Here is a 20,563-nt window from a genome sequence, read left to right as displayed (position 1 = left end):
TCTTAATATAAAGTGAGGTCATTTTAAGACTTTGTTTCAGCTACGATGAACACTGAAATTTGTTAACAGTCTCTCTACATTAATATTAAAGATTTTAAGCTAACTGGGGTACTGGGACTCAATTGTTTTTCTTAATCATTAACCTAAGCCACAGTATATATGAATCCTCAATAGAAATTCATGTGTTCTAGTTGTATGACCCTTCTTTTTTATTTTTTATCCTCTGCAGCCTCTGCTTTATCAGAGGCAGTGATAACATTTTATCCTACATTTACCTAAGTTAATTTTCAACTAAACAAGCAAACATGTGAAGGCACAGAAGAAGCAAAAAATGTTCTAGGGTTTGCATTCTCGCAGTCTTTCCTGTCCAAGATTTACCCATCAGGATCTTGTTTCATGGTGGGCCGGTCTCCTGAAGTCAAATGTCATCTACCACTCCTCTGACATGGTCACTGGCATTAATCAGATTGTGCCACTAAGCTCCTGCCCAGTTTGATGCTCCTCTGACTTCCTTTGATGATGGACTGTGATATGAAAGTTTAAATAAAATAAACTCCTCCTCAAGTTACCTTTCATGCTGTTTCATCACAGCAATAGAAACCATTAAAACAAAACAGGGCAATTTCATTACCTCCCAAAGTTCTTTTCTACGTCTTGCCTGCCACCTGGCCCTAGCCAAGTAGACACGAGCTCTCTTTTGTTTTTTGTTTTTTTGTTTTTTTGTTTTTTTTTTTTTTGGTTTTTCGAGACAGGGTTTCTCTGTGGCTTTGGAGACTGTCCTGGAACTAGCTCTGTAGACCAGGCTGGTCTCGAACTCACAGAGATCCGCCTGCCTCTGCCTCCCGAGTGCTGGGATTAAAGGCGTGTGCCACCAACGCCCAGCTGACATGTGCTCTTGTACTATCAGTTAGTATGGCCACATCCAGAGAGTCCTATGCTATGTACAGATTGTGATTGGCTCCTTTTTCTCATTATTGTTAATTTAGCTAACTCAAGCTTTTCCCATGGATCAGTGGTTCAATCTTGTTGTTACAAAGCACCTTTTTTAATTACACAAATATACTATGATATTTTCTCCATATGTGAACCTATGGTGTGTTTCTAAGTTTTGACCATTTGGAGCTATTGACAATTATGAAAGCTATCATACCAATTCATGTACAAGTCACTGTGTAAGCATACACTTTATTTTTTAGTAAGTAACTTTTGTAAACAGTTGGCATCTTCTGGGTCATTTCTTCTTTTTGCACATGTTCAATATACACACATGGTTTCTTGACTACACCCATGAGCCTGTCCCATGGCTGACGAATGTACATTCTATTCCTAATGTATCTAATATGTTCTTTCTGTATCCCGCAAGCCACTTGTTTTCATTTATTTTTCCATTCTTTTAAATTCCTATGGTAAATTTGAATATTCCATTTCTCCCAAGATTCAAAGAAAGTGATTTAGTTTGCTAAAGACCAATCGCTTTGGAGTCTCACAGTATGAATGGCTTTCATTCTCACTTTCATTTTCTTTGTCGGTGACTCATTAGCCCAGACTAGCCTCATACTCTATGTATATTGGAGTGCCCCCCCAAATTCCCTGTGTCTTGACCTGGGATACTCCTACGCCCACCTCCCAAATACTAGGACCATGATTGCTCCCCACTATGCCTGGATCGACTTATTATTGAGGATCTTCGCTTTGAGTGTATTCTTCAGTCAGCTTTCTCTAACTATTATGGGGGAAACAGGCTATGATTCTTCCCTGACGTTTTGAGTATTTTTTCTAACTCCTGCGAACACCTCAGCTTGAGTAGGTATCTCATTCTGTCAGTTTGTACAGGATGATCTTATTTATTAATTCATTATCACTGATCGACTTTGGATTTTGCTTCATAGTCAAAGTTGAACTGGTACTCATAGTCCTTCTGTTTTAGCTTATATACTAATTTGCTCTTCCTTATAATTTTTAAGTACATTATTTTTATTTTGCAACATTTTGGTTTTTTTCTTTTTTATAGATGGGCAGTTATGGCTTCTACTATACCATCCTGCATAAATCAGAGTTGTATTATATATAGAAAATTCAGTATATGACCATATTTCAGTACAGACCCATTAACTATGAGGTGGGTGAGGAAGAAAGGAAAAATAGGCCAAAACATTAGGTATAGTCTCTCATCTATGACTGTATTCCAAATCCTCCCTCATTCCTTAAAACACCAGCATATGAGACCTTGTTCTGGGTGCAATACACATTTGCTTCTACCTGGCATGTTTATTGACAATATATAAGTGGCAAAGCAGGCATAACATAAAATAATTGCATGGAAATACTGAAAATGAATTTTACCTGCTGACCAAAAATTGCAACTGTGTAATAAGATGGGGATTTTCGTATGACCAAGAGATGATTTCTTTTTAATGAGGTTATAGAAAATAAAACATTTTAGTGATGAACTTATGACTAATATTTCCATATTCTATATACTTTGGCCAATAGAGTTTTCAAAATCATGACATTCCAGTGAACATTCAAAACTAAACAATTGCTCATTGTTTTTATTCTTTAGTGACTTGAACATAATGAATTTCAATCCTAACTCTAGAAGATGTGCATTTCTGTCTAAAACAAGAATAGATGATGCTGGATGTGATCAACTCTACCACTGTGTCTGTGAGAAGAGACTTTCCATTCCCTGATTCACTTTCCAACAAATGATAAAGGTAAAATAGAGTGTGCTGATGCTCATGTGTTTACTGTAATAATCTGTGACTCCTCATAAACAAGTGTTTTGGTCACAGGACTTAGTCCTCTGTGCACACAGAGATGACCTGGAAGATGTTGGGAACGGTCTCTAGAATCAGACTTGACAGCACAGAGGCCATCTTCCTTCCTGGATGAGAAAAGATACAGCTACTCTGGTATCCCCAGCCCCTGAAAAATCTGTTCTTTCTGTGTTTTAAACACTCATAAAACTAAATAAAAACTCTAATAAACAGCCTGGGTATCTCACTATTAAGTTAATTAAGATAAACTGTCTTAATTGACAGCACAATTAAGAACTATAATATAGTTGTGGGCTCCCATTTCTTATTACTTGATTGCTGTTTTGTATTGTGTGATTTATTTCATGTGAAATTCTCTTCATTGTTATAAACGTTTCTTTTTTAAAATTTTTATTGATTTCTTTTTTATTGCTTTAATTTTAAATAGCCTGCTTCACATGTCAATCCCAGTTCCCTCTCCCTCCCATCCTCCTTCACCCCTCCACCATCCCCACCAGCCTCCCACCCTATCCCCACTTCCTTCCGTATAGGGGATATCCAGAGTCTGTCATTTCCCTCGGGTCAGGGTCCAGGCACTCCCCTAAGAGTTCAGGATGAGAGATCATACCTCTTTGTGTTATGGACACACAAAGTCCATTTGTATGCCAGTGATAAACACTGATCTACCCCCCAGGGCCCCATAGGTTTCCCAGGCCTCCTCACTGACTCTCACACTCAAGGGGTCTGCATCAGTCCCATGCTGGCTTCCCAGCTGTCGGTCTGGGGTCCAAGAGCTCCCCCCTTGTTCAGATCAGCTGTCTCTGCTGGTTTCACCAGCCCATTCATTCTTTGCCAATTTGTTCATCAATGCTTTCTGTCTGTCACTGGGTTCCATGGGTTTAATTCAGTGTTTAATTGTGGGTGTTTGCCTCTGCTTCTATCAGTCACTGGAGGAAGGTTCTAGGATGGCATATAAGGTAGACATCAAGTTCATTATCGGAAATGGGCATTTAAGGTAGTCTCTCCACTATTGCTTAGCTTGCCAGTTGGTGTCATCCTTTTAGATCACTAGAGGTCTCACTGGTGCCACATCTCTCTTCAAACCTATGACTCCCTCTATTATAATATTTCTCATCTTCTTCTCCCCCTATTTTATCCCCCACTCAACCTTCTTGTTCCCCCATGACCTACTCTTTCCTCCTCTTCTCCCCCTCTCTTCTTCCCAGCTCCCACTCTTCCCACACACACACACCTCCCACCGTGTTTCCAATCTGTTCAGGAGATCTTGCCTCATTCCTCTTCTCTGGAGTACCATGCATATCTCTCTTAGGTTATTCCTGTTTCCCAGACTCTCTGTCAGAGGAATTGCAGACTAGAACTGTCCTGATCCATGTCTAAAATCCATATATGAGTGAGTACATACCATGTTTGTATTTTTGTGACTGGGTTACCTCACTCAGTATGGTTTCTTCTAGTACCACCCATTTGCCTGCAAATTTCAAGATTCCGTTGTTTTTTTTCCACTGAGAAGTACACCATTGTGTAAATGTACCAAATTTTCTCTATCGACTCTTCAGTTAAGGGGCATCTAGGTTACTTCCAGGTTCTGTCTATTACAAATAGTGCTGCTATGAACATAGTGGAACAGATATACTTGTTGTATCATTTTGCAACTTTTGGATATATGCCTAAGAATGGAATTGATGGGTCTTGTGGTAGATTGATTCCCATTCCATACTGATTTCCAAAGTGGGTATACCAGTTGGCACTCCTACCAGCAGTGGAGGAGTGATCCCTGCTCTCCACATCCTCTCAAGCATAAATTGTCTTCAGTGTTTTTGACTTTAGCCATTCTGACAGGATGGTATCTCACAGTTGTTTTAATTTACATTTCTCTGATAGCTAAGGATGTTGAGCACTTTCTTAAGTGTCTTTCAGCCATTTTAGATTCCCCTAATGATAATTCTCTATTTAGTTATATACCCCACTTTTTAATTGGATCCTTTAGTGTTTTGGAGACTTGCTTCTTGATTTCTTTGTTCAATTTCCATGAGTTTGTAGGGTTTCTGTGATTTGTGTTATTGTTGAATTCTAATTTTAATGTATGGTGGTCTGATAAGATACAGGGGGTTATTCCATTTTTTTGTATCTGTGGAGGTTTGCTATGTTTCCTATTATGTGGTCGATTTTAGAGAAGGTTCCATGTGGTGCTGAGAAGAAGGTATATCCCTTTGTGTTTGGGTGGAATGTTCTATAGATGTCTGTTAAACCCAGTTGGGTCATAACTTCTATTAATTCTTTTGTTTCTTTGTTGAGTTTCTGTCTGGAGGTTCTGTCTAATAGTGAGAGTGGACTGTTGAAGTCTCTTACTACTAGTGTGTGAGATTTTATGTGTGATTTGAGCTTTAGTAATGTTTCTTTCATGAATGTGTTTGCCTTTGTATTTGGGGCATAGATGTCCAAAATTGGGACTTCATCTTAACGGACTTTTGCTTTGAGGAATATGAAATGTCCTTCTTCATCTCTTTTGATTGATTTTAATTTGAAGCCTAATTGTTAGCTATTAGGATTGCTACACCAGCTTATTTCTTGGGTCTGTTTGATTGGGAAAATCATTTCCCAACACTTTGCTCTGAGGTATAGTCTGTCTTTCACGTTGAGATGTGCTTCTTGTATATAGCAGAAGGATGGGTTCTGTCTTCGTATCTATTCTGCTAGTCTGTGTCTTTTCATAGGCAAGTTGAGACCATTGACGTTGAGGGATGTTAATTACTATTGATTGATGATTCTTGTCTGTGCTTGATTTATTGGTAGTGGTGTTATTGTGGGTGTAATCAGGATAGGTCTGCCTTTATATGTTACTTGGCCTTTTTCTTTAGCTGCTCTTAATATTTTCTTTTTATTCTGTAGGTTTGATGTTTTGATTATTATATGGCTAGGTGACTTTTTTTTGCTGGTCCAGCCTATTTGGTGTTCTGTAAGTTTCTTGTATTTTCATAGGCATATCCTTCTTAAGGTTAGGGAATTTTCTTCTATGATTTTGTTGAATATGTTTTCTGTAACTTTGAGCTCAAAGTTACTTTGCTGGTCCTAGAATGCGGCTTAGGTTTAAATGGAGCTCAAGAGATATGCACAAATAAGTAAAACTTTTCATAGTATGGTTCCAGTTATCACTGCTGTTTTTGCTTCAGTCCCTTTATAAGAAGCCTATAGAAGCCGGGCGTTGGTGGCGCACGCCTTTAATCCCAGCATTCGGGAGGCAGAGGTAGGTGGATCTCTGTGAGTTCGAGGCCAGCCTGGTCTACAGAGCGAGTTCCAGGACAGCCTCCAAAGCCACAGAGAAACCCTGTCTCGAAAAAAAAAAGAAGCCTATAAAGCCTTCATCTTAACAGTAATTTTAATGAATAAAGTATAGGCATAAACTGAGTTAGACCATCATGTAGAGCTGTCTATTTAATATGGTGACATCTAGTCACCCATAGCTGCTGGGTCCTTGTGAATTTAGATGATAGTTGTGAGAATTCACTCTATGGAGAGATTAAAACAGACAAACAAAAAGCTAACGATTCTATGTAGGTCCAAACTATGTTTTTAATCTCTTGATTCAGTCCAAAAAACTCAACATTCCTTCATTCCCACATGAAGCTGTCATACCTCAAGGAATCCCTTATTGAGATATCTAAGATAAGATTTTTCTAACTCTCTCTTTGCATTACCTCTTATGCACTTACTTTGTTTCACTTTCTTTAAACTGATACTTACTACAGGAAACCAAGTAGATGATAGGAATACTACAAAAATAACACAGTATAAATTTTCTCTTTTGCACATTCTGAAAGGACCTCAAAATATTAATAATGTTTGGTTGAATTTTATATAGCCAGTATCCTAAGGTGATAGTAACTGTTAGCTACAACTACCTAAAGGACATTTTCTTTTGTCATCCACCTCAGTTATTACTCTTTCCTCCAAATGCCTGGTTGCAGTCACGGCCTCTGATTCTGTCTCCTGTGAAAACCTACAATAAAGATAAAGTTGGTTACAGACTTTCCAATTTATATAGCTACCTTGACCTGGACTATGGCAGGCATGCTATAGCCACACATTTCCAGCAGATCAAGGGCCAATGGATATTTAGAAATCCAGTGGTCTAGAAAATGCTTTAAAGAAACTAGGTGAAACAGACTTTTCATCATATGTGTGCAAATACAAGCCAAAGGACTACAGACTTATAGTTTTTATAAGTGTCATTGAGCTTCTGAAACATAGAAGAATTTCACAGTACGTGTAGTTTCTAGAAGTAGGAATGCCCCTCTTAGGCAAGGTAAAACTTATGGCTCTATCATAATCATTCTGAACTTACTATCCCTGTAGCTATAAAATCTGGTCTTACAACCTGGCAGCACAATGTAGAGAAGATACCATAGTACAAGAGAATATGATTTAAGATGAAAAACAACACATAGAAGATGTCAATCACAAAGGAAAATGTTGTGGTTTATGGTTGAAGAATTAACAGAACCCTATGTCTCCCAGGCCATCAAAGCTGCAGACCTCTTCCTGAGATCATAGCTTTATGTGCACTGACCTGTTACTTTGAATATTTTTATGCCCACAGAAAAAGGAGAATTTCTTTGAAGAGATAACATCTTAAAACTTTGTTCCTTTGAACATAAATTATTTTTCACCTGTCACCAACAAACAACATTTGCTCAGGCCTGCAGACTCACCAAAGCAATTGTGTTTTTACTTAAGAAGGCCCCTCAGAAGAATTCTTTAGATGGAGAAGGAAAATCTATGGAAAATGGTTTTTACTAGCCACTTTATGTGTCACATTATGTGGAAGTGTGTGCTATGATATTTACTAGCAACTCTATGTGACATATAGTATGGGATGCGCTATGGCATTTATTAGGAACTCTGTGTGACACATTGTGTGGATGTATATGATGAATTGTTTTTCCTGCACTTCTATAGAGGAAGCCCATTCCCTTTTTTTTAAATATCTCATTGCTTTCCTCTCTAGAAATGATAGAGGAGGGTGTTTTCACAGAGGCAAAATCTCATGACACTAGGTAGAAGGTAATGTATCCCCAAATTCTAATACTTGATGTTATTCCTATTGTGTTATACATCATGCTATCAGAATCATTAGTGTAGAACAGGACCTCACAGGCCCAAGAACCCAAGGAATATATGAATTTCTCCTACAGCTTACCTGCCGAGTATTTATAAGCCATGTTTTCTCCTGCATTTGATATACACAAATGCTACTTAGAGTCTTTAAGTGATGAAGAAGTGATACTCAAAATATCCACAGTGGTTTTCTAGGCTGAGTCCAACATCTCCAAATAAAAGGACAACATCTCCTTAATCTGCAAACTGCTAAGACATAAAAAATAGGGGAAGAGCTATAGATTCCAATAGAGTCATATCAAGTCCTTTTTATGAAGACAACAATACTGACAGCTGTATTCAGTTACATTAGGTTCCATATTGCCATTCCCAACTCTCACTATGTTTTCTTTGACTGCATCCAATGATCCTAGTAGCTTTCTCTTGTTGGACTTTCATGACTTCACCACCCAGTGCATGTTTCCTATGTCAACAGTCTACTGTCCTTCTAAAAACACTGAAAGTAAATGCTTTGTCTTTATGGCCCTCGGAAACATCAAAGCATTTTGTATATGAAAAGTTTTATTTGAACTAACATGGACTTAGAGGTTGTTTAAAATATCAAAGAAAATGGAAAAAATGTTCTTTCTATGATGGAAACTTAGAAGTTTGATTTAGGGTTAAGTTGAGTCAAATAACTCCACTTTAGTGATTGATTAAATGCTAAAACTCTGCACAGTACACATTCACTATTAAATAACTGGTAGAAGTTAGACTTACATCGAAATATGTGTGTACATATTCTATACACATGCATGATATGTGTTAATAAATGATTTCTTTTTATTTTTTGTGTTCTTGTTTTGATTTTTGAGACAAGATTTTCCTAGGTAGGTCAGTGTGGCCTCAATGTTTTGATCATCCTGCCACTATTTCCTTAGTGGTAAGATTCAACAATGGGTCACCATAGTCAACATGAAGACTCACATGAGAATCAAACAGTGGCATCAATGCCAAGGGGTGACATAATGATGATTGGTGGTGACTATTTTAGAGGCTGCAAGCAATAACTAAACACTGTACATTTTATGAAGGGAGGATAATTACACATATAATCAAAAGCCTTTGGTCACGCCTTTTAATGATACATTTACTTATATCTACCTTCAGTAAATTATAAAGTCAATGAGTAGAAAACCAAGAATGAATCCAGGTATTATGGATGAATTTATGCACACCATGTGATGCAGTTTATAATGTGGCTTTGGGGCCTTTTTTAAATCCAAAAGGAAGTATGTCTTTTGAACTCGAGAAAGCTGTACTGTTTGTGCACTTTTGTGTTCCAATTGTTCAAGAGCTCATTAGATTTTGTGATTTTTGCACAGTGTCTACCAGAGGGCATCTCCACATAAACTCAAGGTCCAGAAATTTGGAAAATAGTCTCCCTGGTGGGAATTACTCTCAAATGCTACAACTAGGAATGTTCATAGACCATTACTGCACATAAATTTAGCAAAATATATTAGTACTTCAAAAATATAAAGCAAAAGATGAAAGATTTATATGATCTGAGGAGAAACCAAAGCTGACTCAAACTTATGGGAACTCAAGGACTCTGGACCCAACAACTGAGGAACCTGCATGAGACTGAACTAGGCCCTCTGCATGTGGGTGACAGTTGTATAGTCTGGTCTGTTTGTGGGCCGTTGGGAGTGGGGTCAGGATCTATGTCTGGTGCATGAGCTGGCTTTTTGGAGCCCATTCCTAATGGTGGGATACCTTGCTCAGACTCAATGCAGTGGGAACGGGCTTGGTCTTGCCTCAACCTAATGTGCCAGGCATTGTTAACAGCTCATGGGAGGCCTTGCCCTTTCTGAAGAGTGGAGGGGGAGTCTGGGGGGGTTATTGGGGGGTTTGGGGGGAAGCAGGAGGAGAAGAAATTGGGGGACTGTGGTTAGTATGTAAAACATAAAAAGTAAAAATTATAGAAATGAAAAGTAAATTTTGAAGTCCATCTTTAGAATATAATACGTGTTACAAAATGCCCATACTTTTCCCCCTTAGTATCTGTTATATTGCCAAATTCCAGCTAAGGCCTGTGCACCACAGTAGAATAATGGTTAATAGTATTTGATAGACCCTATCACAATACTTATGCCCATAATCCTTCCACTTGGGAAGCTGAGGCAGGAGGATCACCATGAGTTTGAGAACAGTATGAGCTACAGAGTGTTATCCTATCTCAAAAAACCTCAAACCAAGATGGGTGTGCTATCACCACTTGGAAGGCAGAGACAGGTAGACATTTGAGTTGGAGGTCAGTCTGTTCTACAGAACAAGTACCAGTCCCAGGTCAACCAGGTCTACACAGAGAAATCCATGTTGAAAAGCAAATACCAAACAAGCAAAAGCCAAAACCAAGAAAGAAACAATAATGAGAATAGTAACAACAAAAGCAAGATCAAAAACTAAAAACTCAACCAAATAAACAAAAAATACCTGATGTAATCATACAATTAATAAAGATGAAAATTTAAAATAAATAATCAATGCTTTGACAGAAGTTTCTGATGTAATGCTAATTAGAAAACAGGAGACTCTTGCTGTTTTCTGTAGAAGAAAGGAGAAAAAGTGGCATAATTTTGTACCAAGATTTATAAGCTTTTCTATCATTTTTCTTCATTGCTCCTCTTTTCTTTTCTTTTAAATTTTTATTGTTTCAATGTTCACTGTTGCTCTTTGTTCCTTATCTGTAAGTACCCAATAAGCAGGTATGCAACACAAATGTAAAGATGTGTATTTACCCACTGAGGATGCTTTTGTGAACCCCTTGGTATTCCTAAATTTCACATTTGTTTCACTAAGAAATGATAATAACTCTACTATCCAGTTTGTGGAGAATCATGATAGTGATTTATGTCAGACAGCAAGAATAGAAAGATAAAAAACCCCAGCCCTCTACAAAATCAAAATACTTAGACTGTGAAGTTGGTACGGAGCATTTTGACTCAGCTCACAGAGGACAAAATGTGGGTGACAGCACCAAGAATGATCCAAGGCTAGTTTCTGAGGAGTAGATAGTGACAAAAGGAATTGGTCATTTTCTTTCAGTAAAACAGATAATCAAACCAATAACTCACATAATACAGAATATAAAGTGAAACTTTTGTGAGAAATTATTTTAAAATCACTGGGCCTTGCACTGGAGGCTCTTCCAGAGGACCTGGGTTCAATTCCTAGCATCCGCATGGCAGCTCTCATCTGCCTGTAACTTGAGTTTCAGGACTTTTGACACCCATACACAGACATAAATATAGGCAAAATGCCAATGAACACAAAATAAATATTTCTTGTATAATAGGTTATATATGAAAAATATACTGAACAGCCCCTGTGAAATTAAGCTTTTAACCCAACATTCTTTTACTATACATTCTTAATTAATTATTAATTAAATTTTTGTGTGTATAGATGTTTTCCCTGAATATGTGTCTGTGTATCACATGTGTTCAGTGCCTGTGAAGGCCAAAAGAGGGTGTCAGGCCCCTAGAGTTGGAGTAATGAGTTTCCATGTGGGTTCTGGGAACCCAACCCAGATTCTCGAAGAGTAGTCAGTGTTCTTACCTGCTGTGGTGGTTTGAATAAGAATGGCCCCATAGACTCATATAGTTCCAGGTGTTGGAACTCTTTGGGAAGAATTGAGAGATGAGGTCTTGATAGAGGAAGTGTATCATTAGGGGTGGGATTTGAGCTTTCAAAAGCCCATGCTATTTCCAGTTAGCCTTCACTGTCTTGCACTGTATATTTAAGTTCTCAGACACTGCTCTAGCATTATGTCTCCTGCTTTGCTCCGTACCATGATGGTAATGGGCTCCAATCCTCTAGAATCATGAACTCTCAAGTTAAATACTTTCCTTAATAAATTTCCTTGGTCATGTGTCTTGTCACAGCAATTGAAAAGTAAGAAAACTCCTAAGCTGCCTCCCCACCCACAAGCACACACACACACACACACACACACACACACACACACACATTGTTTTTTGAGACAGGGTGGTTTTATCCTGGAACTCACTCTGTAGACCAGGCTGGCCTTGAACTCACAGAGATCCATCTGCCTCTGCTTCCTGAGTGCTGGAATTAAAGGTGTGTGCTAGCAACATCCAGCCAGCACTATATTTTTAATAATTTGAAATTTTATTCCAATAACATGTTCTCTTGTGAATGTCACAGTGAACATTTGTGGGAATCTACATACACCCAAAGAATGCAAGTTTGAATCATCCCAAAGATTTAATGTAAAATTTGAATAAATATTATTCATATAGTATATAATACTTCTAAAAATGTTAAACATTTGCTACTGTATGGATGAAAGGAAGAAAAGAGATGGCACTGTGAAGGTCCTCTTGTCCCTTATGTTAAAGTTCTCTGCCCTTGGTGTGGAGTATACATTGTAAGGTCCCAAGTCTGTGGTTTCCTGTGTGGTTTAGTACAAATGCCTTACATTACTCTTGACACTTTTTTTCTCTGTGGGGCTAATCTCTTAGGAAATGCCTGGTTTATTTTTATGTCTTATTTTTATAGAATCAATATTTACAATATTTTATAATGCCCTTTCAATTCTTGTGACAGTAGGGAGTTAGCAGAGACAAGTCATAGGATGTCTAGATCTCACCAATTATTTGACTATATGTATGTTTTTCCTACAGGTTTGAGTAAACTTTAAGGAAACAATCATCCAACTGTTACTGGGATCTCATTCCCAGCTCTGCTTATCTCTCTAGTATTTGTAATCTCTGTTGACTGGATTCAGATGAGACAGGGTATAAGATAGAAACAGGAATTATTTAATACAAAACAACATGAGGTGCTTTTTAAGGGCATAAAGAGCAATGAACAAAGGCATCATTGTACAGAACAATCTCACCATTCATTCAATAATGATCAACCCACCAAGGAACACTCTCCAAAAGAAAAGCATGTGGAGGTCAGAGGACAACTTTCAGGAGTACATTTTCTCCCATACCATGGAGTGAAAGTATGGCCATCAAGTCTTTGGCCAGTGCTTCTCAACCTTCCTGTTGTGACTCTTTAAGACAATTCCTCATGTTGGGGTGACCCCCAACCATAAACAATTTTGCTGTTATTTCATAACTATAATTTTGCTACTGTTACTAATTTAATGTAAATTCGTGATATACAGGATATCTGTGTGATATGCAACCCCCAAGGGATTGCAACTCAAAAGTTGAGAACTACTGGTTCAGGCTGAGCCAGCCTGCTCTCCCTTAAGGAAGGAACTTTCCATAGAAGACTTCCATTTAGTTGCATCTTGGCATTGCTAAAAGAACAGAGTGTATAATTCTTAGATTCCCTGCAGAAATATACCCAAAGGACAGTGTTTATACCCAGTTCAGGAGAATGTGTCAATTATAGGAAAGGGTTGGCAAGCTTTCAAATGAGCTGTTATCTGGTAAATTGTGACTCACAGAAGGATATAGATTAAAAATGAAACTACACAATGAGTAGCATTGCTGTTAGATAGATACCAAAACCCACTCAGGATATGTAGGTATTTTGTTTGTAGGAAAATTATCACTCATTAAAAGTGTTGGCCACGACCTGTGAGATTGTGAGTGCTACCACACTAAGGACTATGTTGTGGTGTAGAGGAGTTTGGCAATGAGCTAAAATTGTCTTCCATATTTTCAAAAATTGTGGATCGCAAGATGACTTCAAACTCACATATCTCCATCTGCCTTTACCTCCCTACTACTAGGACTAAATGCATGTGCTACAACACCCATATTTTTGTTATGATTAGTTTTACCAATTGACATATGAGTACAATGTCCTTACTTCTTAAAGTCATCATTTGTTCTTAAAGTCATCTTGTTCTGAATTGCTTTCAGGGTTCATAATAGTCTCCTTCTTCAGATCTACTAAATCTTATCTTACTGTAGGAAATAGAAATACCTATGTAGAAGTAATTGATATTAGGGTGCTGAGAACTGAACCTTATATCCCTGGCCAGGCTGCTCCTCAGGGGAAGACTACAGTAATAGACCATCCCTTGACAATCTCCAACCCCAATCCTCCGGTAGAACTTGGATTGTGGCAAAACAAGTTCTTCATGAATTAAATGAAGGTGGGGATAGAAAAAGTTCTATCATTTTTATTTTATGTGTATGAATATTTGGTCTTCATGTGTACATGGGCACCACATGCATGTCTACTGTCCTCAGAGGCTAGAAAAGGGCACCAGACCCCTGGAACTGGAGTCACAGATGGTTGTAATCCACCATCTGGGTGCTGTAAACTGAACTGAGCACTCTGAAGGAACAGCAGATGTGATGTGCTAACTCTTTTGCCCTTCCTTGGTGTCTTTCAATTTGTCTGTTATGTAACTGTCTTCTTCATTGTCAAGTCCTATCTGTGTCCTACCTTTGGCCCTGGATAAAGACATGACTTTCTGATCTGCCAGGACTATTACCAGATTACTGTCTAGCAGGAACTTTCCAGTAAAGAACAAAGACATTAGTTTCTCCCCCTTCTAGAGCCAAATCAGTGGGCCTGCTAATCACCTGGGCGGGGAAATGCTCTTCAGGAAAGCCAAGAAGCTTTAGAATAGTACTTGAGTGATGCTCCAAATGACGCTGTAACAATAAACGGCACACTTACTGAAAGTAAAACTAAGTATTTATTGTAGAAATTACTCACAAGATACCAAACAAGCAACCCAGATGAGCCCAGTAGTCCCCCCCCACTGCCAAACCGGAAGCCGAAATCCGGGAAAAGAGACCAAGACTTCCTTTGTGCAGTCTTTTATGCCTTCCCCTGTAAAGCCCCCTAGCCATGCCCAAAAGTGGGCCTGGCTAGTGACGTAGTTCATTGCCTATGTACGTATACGTCTTTACGTCCCTCCGTATATGTCTTTAGTCATGCCTAAAGTGGGTGTGGCTAGCGGTGTGGTAAACCACTCTTTTATTACCTCATCTGTATGCGCCTCTAGTAAGTCACATGGTTAATGGCAGAATACAGACTTCCTCCTACACCTGAGGATGAAGGGTGGCATGCACTTATTAGGTTAGTTAAAAGGAAGGAAGGAAGGACAGAAGGAAGGAAGGACAGAAGGAAGGAAGGAAGGAAGGAAGGAAGGAAGGAAGGAAGGAAGGAAGGAAGGAAGGAAGACAAGATCAGGATAGGAGGACAGGGAGTTGAACAAGAGATGGGGTGGGAGCTGGAGGAACTTGAGGGAGAAGTGAGGAGTGAATATGACCATAATGCATTGCATTTTCCCCTAAGAATAAATAAATCTCTGCAAGTATCTGTAAAGTAATTTAGTCCAAATTTATCTTCTTTGTAGAACCAAAATAAGCCCCAAACTATCTAAATTATTCTAAAATTTTGTAATCATAACTCCAAATTCATTTCCATATGTATACATATGAAAATGCAGCAGATATATTCAGAGAGATGATGATACAGAAGGTAGTACTTATGCCCAACTAAGGGTTAGGTAGAATCATATGCATATAGTTTTTAAGATTAAAACCTTTATATGTTTTCTTCATTTTGAAAACAAAATATTTCAGTTTAACAGTGTTTTATCTTTTGTTTGCTTGTTTTTATTGGAGGGTTTCTGATGGGGGAAGTCCTTCTGTGTATATGTAAATAAAACACTGTTGGACAATAGGGAAGCAAGATGGGTGTGACTAGGAGTCTAGGAAGATTCTGGGAAATGTAGTGAAGAAGGGCCATCTTCACAATGTGTTCCCTGGAGTAGAGAAAGCAAGTCTGGCATTCTCAGAAAGCTAAGTCTTTGTAAAAACATATATTGGTAGTTATGGGTCAATAATTTCAATAATTAAGTCAGAGCTAGCCAATGAGAAACAATAGCAAATGGCCAACAGCTTCTTATTTAAAATAGTGTCTTATGTGTTATTTGGGGGCTAAAGCGACAATGGGTCCCAGGTGGCCGGCAGGAAGAATGCACGTTACAGGTTCTGTATTTTTTTCTTTTAATCTAATAAGTTTTTACTAATGAACTTCAGAATTTTAAGCTTGCAAATATTAGACTACACTGGGTAACAACTGTATTAGTTACTTTTGTTGCTGTAACAAATCTCTTGAGGTAAGCAACTTAACCAATGAGGATTTATTCTGGCTCACAGTATGAGAAGCCGAGAAGGCCTGACAACTGGAGAGTAAGTGGCTGCTCAGATGGCACACAGTCAGGAAGCATAAAAAGAAGAAAAGTGGAGCTCAGCTCTCTTTGTCTTTTCTATTCAGTACAGAACCTCAATGAACGGATTAGAGCTGCTCACATTCTTGGCAGGTTTTCTCTCCTTTGATGAACCTCTGTGGAACAATCTCAGGGATGTACCTAGAGATTCCTCTCCTAGGTGACTTTAAATCCCACCAAGTTGACAGGTCATTACCATGGTGATGCATATGGAAACAAATACTTTTTATCAGGAGAGTATGATGACTACTGCACTAAGTAAACACACATGTTCTTTTGAAAGGATTGCTTTAATTCAAGTCTGAAAATACCAGGGACCTTATAACTTCCTGTGGGATGATCTGTGATTAGATCTAAATAATACAAAGGCAACATGCATTCCTTAGAATTCACACCTCAAATTTTGAATTTTGACTCTTTCCTTGGACAAAATCACATAAGAGTATTACTGGAGATTCACCTTAGTCCCTGAGTGAGGTGGTCTAAACTTAAGAAAGTCTATCTCTGAGCACTTTCCCAAAAAATGAAACCTGTGATGGAGAGGATGTGGAGTCAAGAAAACATTCCTCCACTGTTGGTTTGAGTGTAAACTTGTACAGCCATTTTGTACATCTGTATGGTGGTTTCTAAGAAAATTGGGAATCAGTCTGCCTCAGGACCCAGCTATACCACTCTTGGGCATATACCCAAAGGACACTCAGTCACACCACAAGGACACTTGCTCAACTATATTCATAGCAGCATTATTCGTAAAAGCCAGAACCTGGAAAAAAACTTAGATACTCCTCAACCAAAGAATGGATAATAAAAATGTGGTACATATACACAATGTACTACTATCCAGCATAAAAAAATGAGGACCTCGTGAAATTTGCAGGCAAATGGATGGAACGAGAAAAAACCATCCTGAGTGAGATAACCCAGACTCAGAAAGACAAAAACAGTATGTATTTACTCATAAGTTAATATTGGTTCTAAAGCAAAAAGGATAACCAGATTACAGTCCACAGCTCTAGAGAAACTAGGTAACAAGGAGGACCCTATGAGGAACACATGTATCTCCCTGGGAAGAGAAATTAGAGGAGATCTACTGGGTAAACTGGGGGCAGGGGAGTAGTAAGGAGAAGGAGAGGGGATGAGAACATGAGGGAATGATACGGTGGAGGGGGCAGGGATACGGAGGAAGAGAAATAAGAGATATCTTAATAGATAGAGAGACTATAGGGTTAGACAGAAACCTGGGGCAAGAGGTACTTCCCAAGTATCAACAAAGATGACTCCAGCTAAGACTTATCAGTAGTGAAGAGGATACCCAAACTGGCCTTCACCTGTAATCATATTGGTGAATACCCAAACTTTAATCATATAACATTCATTCAGTAATTAATGTAACCAGACTCAGAGATCCACAACCAAGAACCAGGCTGAGCTCCGGGAATCCAGCTGGAGAGAGGGAGGAGGGAATGTATGAACAAGGGAGAACAGGTCATGATGGAAAAGTCTACAGAGACAGCTGAGCCAAGCTCATGGAAACTCATGATCTCTAGACCCACAACTGTGGAGACTCCAGGGGACCAAACTAGGCCCTCTATTTGTGGGAGACAGTTGTGAAGCTTGGGCTGAGGGGCTTATGCCAGGAGAACCACCATATAAACCTGGTATATGAACTAGCTAGTTGGAGTCCATTCCTTATGGTGAGATGCCATACTCAACCTTAATACATGGGATAGAGGCTTGGCCTGCCCCAACATATTGTGCCAGACTGTGTTGACTCATTATGGGAACACTTACTCATGAGGAGCAGTAGACTAGGGGTAGGATGGATGGGGAGAGGCATAGGGAAGTGGGAAGAGGTGTGGGAGGGAGAATTGTGCCTGGAATGTAAAATAAAATATTAAAGAATAAATTTTCATTTTTTTGGTGTTTCTCTGTGGCTTTGGAGGCTGTCCTGGAACTAGCTCTTGTAGACCAGGCTGGTCTCGAACTCACAGAGATCTGCCTGCCTCTGCTTCCTGAGTGCTAAGAATAAATTTTTAAAACAAAAAAATTTTAAAAGAATGAAGCATAAAACAAGAAGGAATAGAAGAGAGTACAATATGGTGGATGTACAAAGAAGCACTTTGAAAAATCAAGATGGATTTAACAGAGAGTAAAAGCAGTTTGTGCCTGAGTCTTTTGTCTTCTGGGGATTTTAAAGAGGTGAGAATGGAAACTCTTCTGCCCAGGATCACGCTAGTCATATGTGTGAAAACTGACCTTCACTGCTGTGGGCTAACGAGAAATAACCAGTTAACCACTTTCCATCACATTGGTTTGACTAAGACATCAGTTAAAGGCTATTCTGGGTGGCCAACCACATTTTCTACCACAGATACCCTTGTAGCTTTTGTTTGCTGGGGCCAGGAAGGCAAAACTAGTCTATTTACTGCTATTAGTTTAAAAGTCAGCTTTGTGACTGTTCTGGTTCATTCTGAGCTAAGGTATTTGAGGATTGCTCAACTCTTAATAACTGAAAGCTTTAAGCTGCTTCTTTGAGAACTGCTTGGGCTGAATTTCCCTCTCCTGTAGCCACTATTTGCCTTAGCTCTGATAATTATATCATTCACTTTGATGTAGCTGTATCTGGCTATCATTCTTCCATGTTCTGATTACATGTTCTATCATGAGTATCATCTCTGCCCTTCTTATTTATTCATTCATGTCTTGTGCATCTATTCACAGGTTTCCATCTAGCAGATGACTTTAACAGTGATATCATATTTCATTCACATTTTTATTTTAATGTGTACTAAGCTAGTTGGATGTAAAATAACCAAACACATATGTCTTTAAAAGAAAAATAAAAGTTGACATGCAAGAGTTTAGTAACGAAAACATTCTAAGAAGCATTAAAATGCACAGATGTGTGTGTGTGTGTGTGTGTGTGTGTGTGTGTTTCAAGTACAGGAAATAGTTTTAGTTAATCCATATACACTCTGACAAGGATGTATGTTTTTACTCATAGTAAATATTATTTGTAAACTTTTAACTCTATGGTTTACTAGATGTTTTAAAATACTTTGTTTATTTTAATTTATACTAAAGCTGGTGGTTTGTTGTCAAAACCCTAACAACTAAAGAACTAAAATACAATTTCCCTTCTTTGGCTGTTTGACATATATTTTAAGGTATTCATACATAACCCACATGTATATAATTTATACATATAACTTATCATGTACAAGGTACACATTTTCTGTATCAGATGATTTGATAATCCTAAAAATCATAAATGTAAGGGTAGCTAATTTAAAAGAACACAGAAACTGTATTACTACAATTATTTATGTACTAAATTTAAAATCAACTTCCTATTTCGTATTAAGGAGCCGGATGGGTGGCTCAGCAGGTAAGAGTGATGTTGCTCTGGCAGAAACCCCAATTTCATTCCCAGCAGTCAAGTCAGAAGGCTCAAACATTCCCATAACTGTAGCTTAGAGGATCCAGTGTCCTCTTCTATTCTCCTCAGGTAACTGTAAGCAGGTGGAATATGTTCTCACAGACATGCACATACACATAAATAATAATACCAACAAAAAAGAATGCTGTTAAATATGCATCTGTTAAATGACACATAATGGCAGTCACAGAGTAATGAATAATATGAGCCCAGAGCATGGTTCACAAGTGTGTCTAAAGACCTGTGCCTACTTTTAAGAGAAACTCTACCTGCCTAGATAATTCTACAGTGCCTCCTTACTATATTATTTCTGTTGGAAATTGACTGCTTGAAAAGAATCAATTATGGGGAGGGAACAAAACAAGCAAACAAAGAATAGGTTAAGCCAAAGTCAGATCTGCCTTAAAAGAAGCTAGAAATCTCTAAATTATTTTTCCTAGTTAATTCCTTATATTGTTAGTATTCAGCACCAGCTCAGTATTGTCTGCACTGGTCTTTATTTTAATTAATTCAATAATATGGATGTTCTCAGGATGGTGGGAAGTACTGGCTAGAGCTTGCATACTCTTTGGTGTTTATGTTTTTAATACAATTAAAAATATTACAGATTTTTTTCAATTCAATGAATATATATATATATATATATTACTCCATGAAGGAAGCATTTTTGTACCCCCTATCTTTAGTTTTAATAATTTGTAAAATTTAGTTGTTAACTATTTCCCACGGTCATGATAGTCTACAATTATACCTTTCTTGAACACTCTAAATTCAAGTTTTCAGTAAATAAATGCTTCCTGACATTTACAGGTTTAGTAGTTTTTTTTCTCTAAAATGACACAGAAATTGATGGAAAATGTGATCCTGATTTCAGTGGGACTTTTTGATATAGGAATGTGAAGTGACATCATAAACTGTCCTCCACTATCAGCTCCCACAGTCAGTGATACCTATCAAAAGGCCCCTCCCAATGTCACCATGGAGGTAACAAGCTAGTAGAGT

At 38.2% G+C, this 20,563-nt stretch overlaps 1 protein-coding gene across 1 annotated transcript in view; it reads left to right on the top strand.

Moving 5' to 3' along the window:
* LOC101823350 overlaps positions 1 to 2,709 on the top strand; it is a 70,580-nt gene extending 67,871 nt beyond the window's left edge. Inside the window, exon 13 of the mRNA XM_040743690.1 lies at positions 2,564 to 2,709. Coding sequence (XP_040599624.1) covers positions 2,564 to 2,693 — 130 coding nt within the window. The 3' untranslated portion in view covers positions 2,694 to 2,709. The remainder of the gene's footprint in view (positions 1 to 2,563) is intronic.
* Positions 2,710 to 20,563: the final 17,854 nt, after the last annotated feature.

This window comes from Mesocricetus auratus, unplaced genomic scaffold (genome assembly GCF_017639785.1).
Source record: "Mesocricetus auratus isolate SY011 unplaced genomic scaffold, BCM_Maur_2.0 Super-Scaffold_100001, whole genome shotgun sequence".
In the NCBI taxonomy this organism is placed as follows: domain Eukaryota; kingdom Metazoa; phylum Chordata; class Mammalia; order Rodentia; family Cricetidae; genus Mesocricetus; species Mesocricetus auratus.
This window is presented reverse-complemented; position numbering and strand designations above follow the sequence as displayed.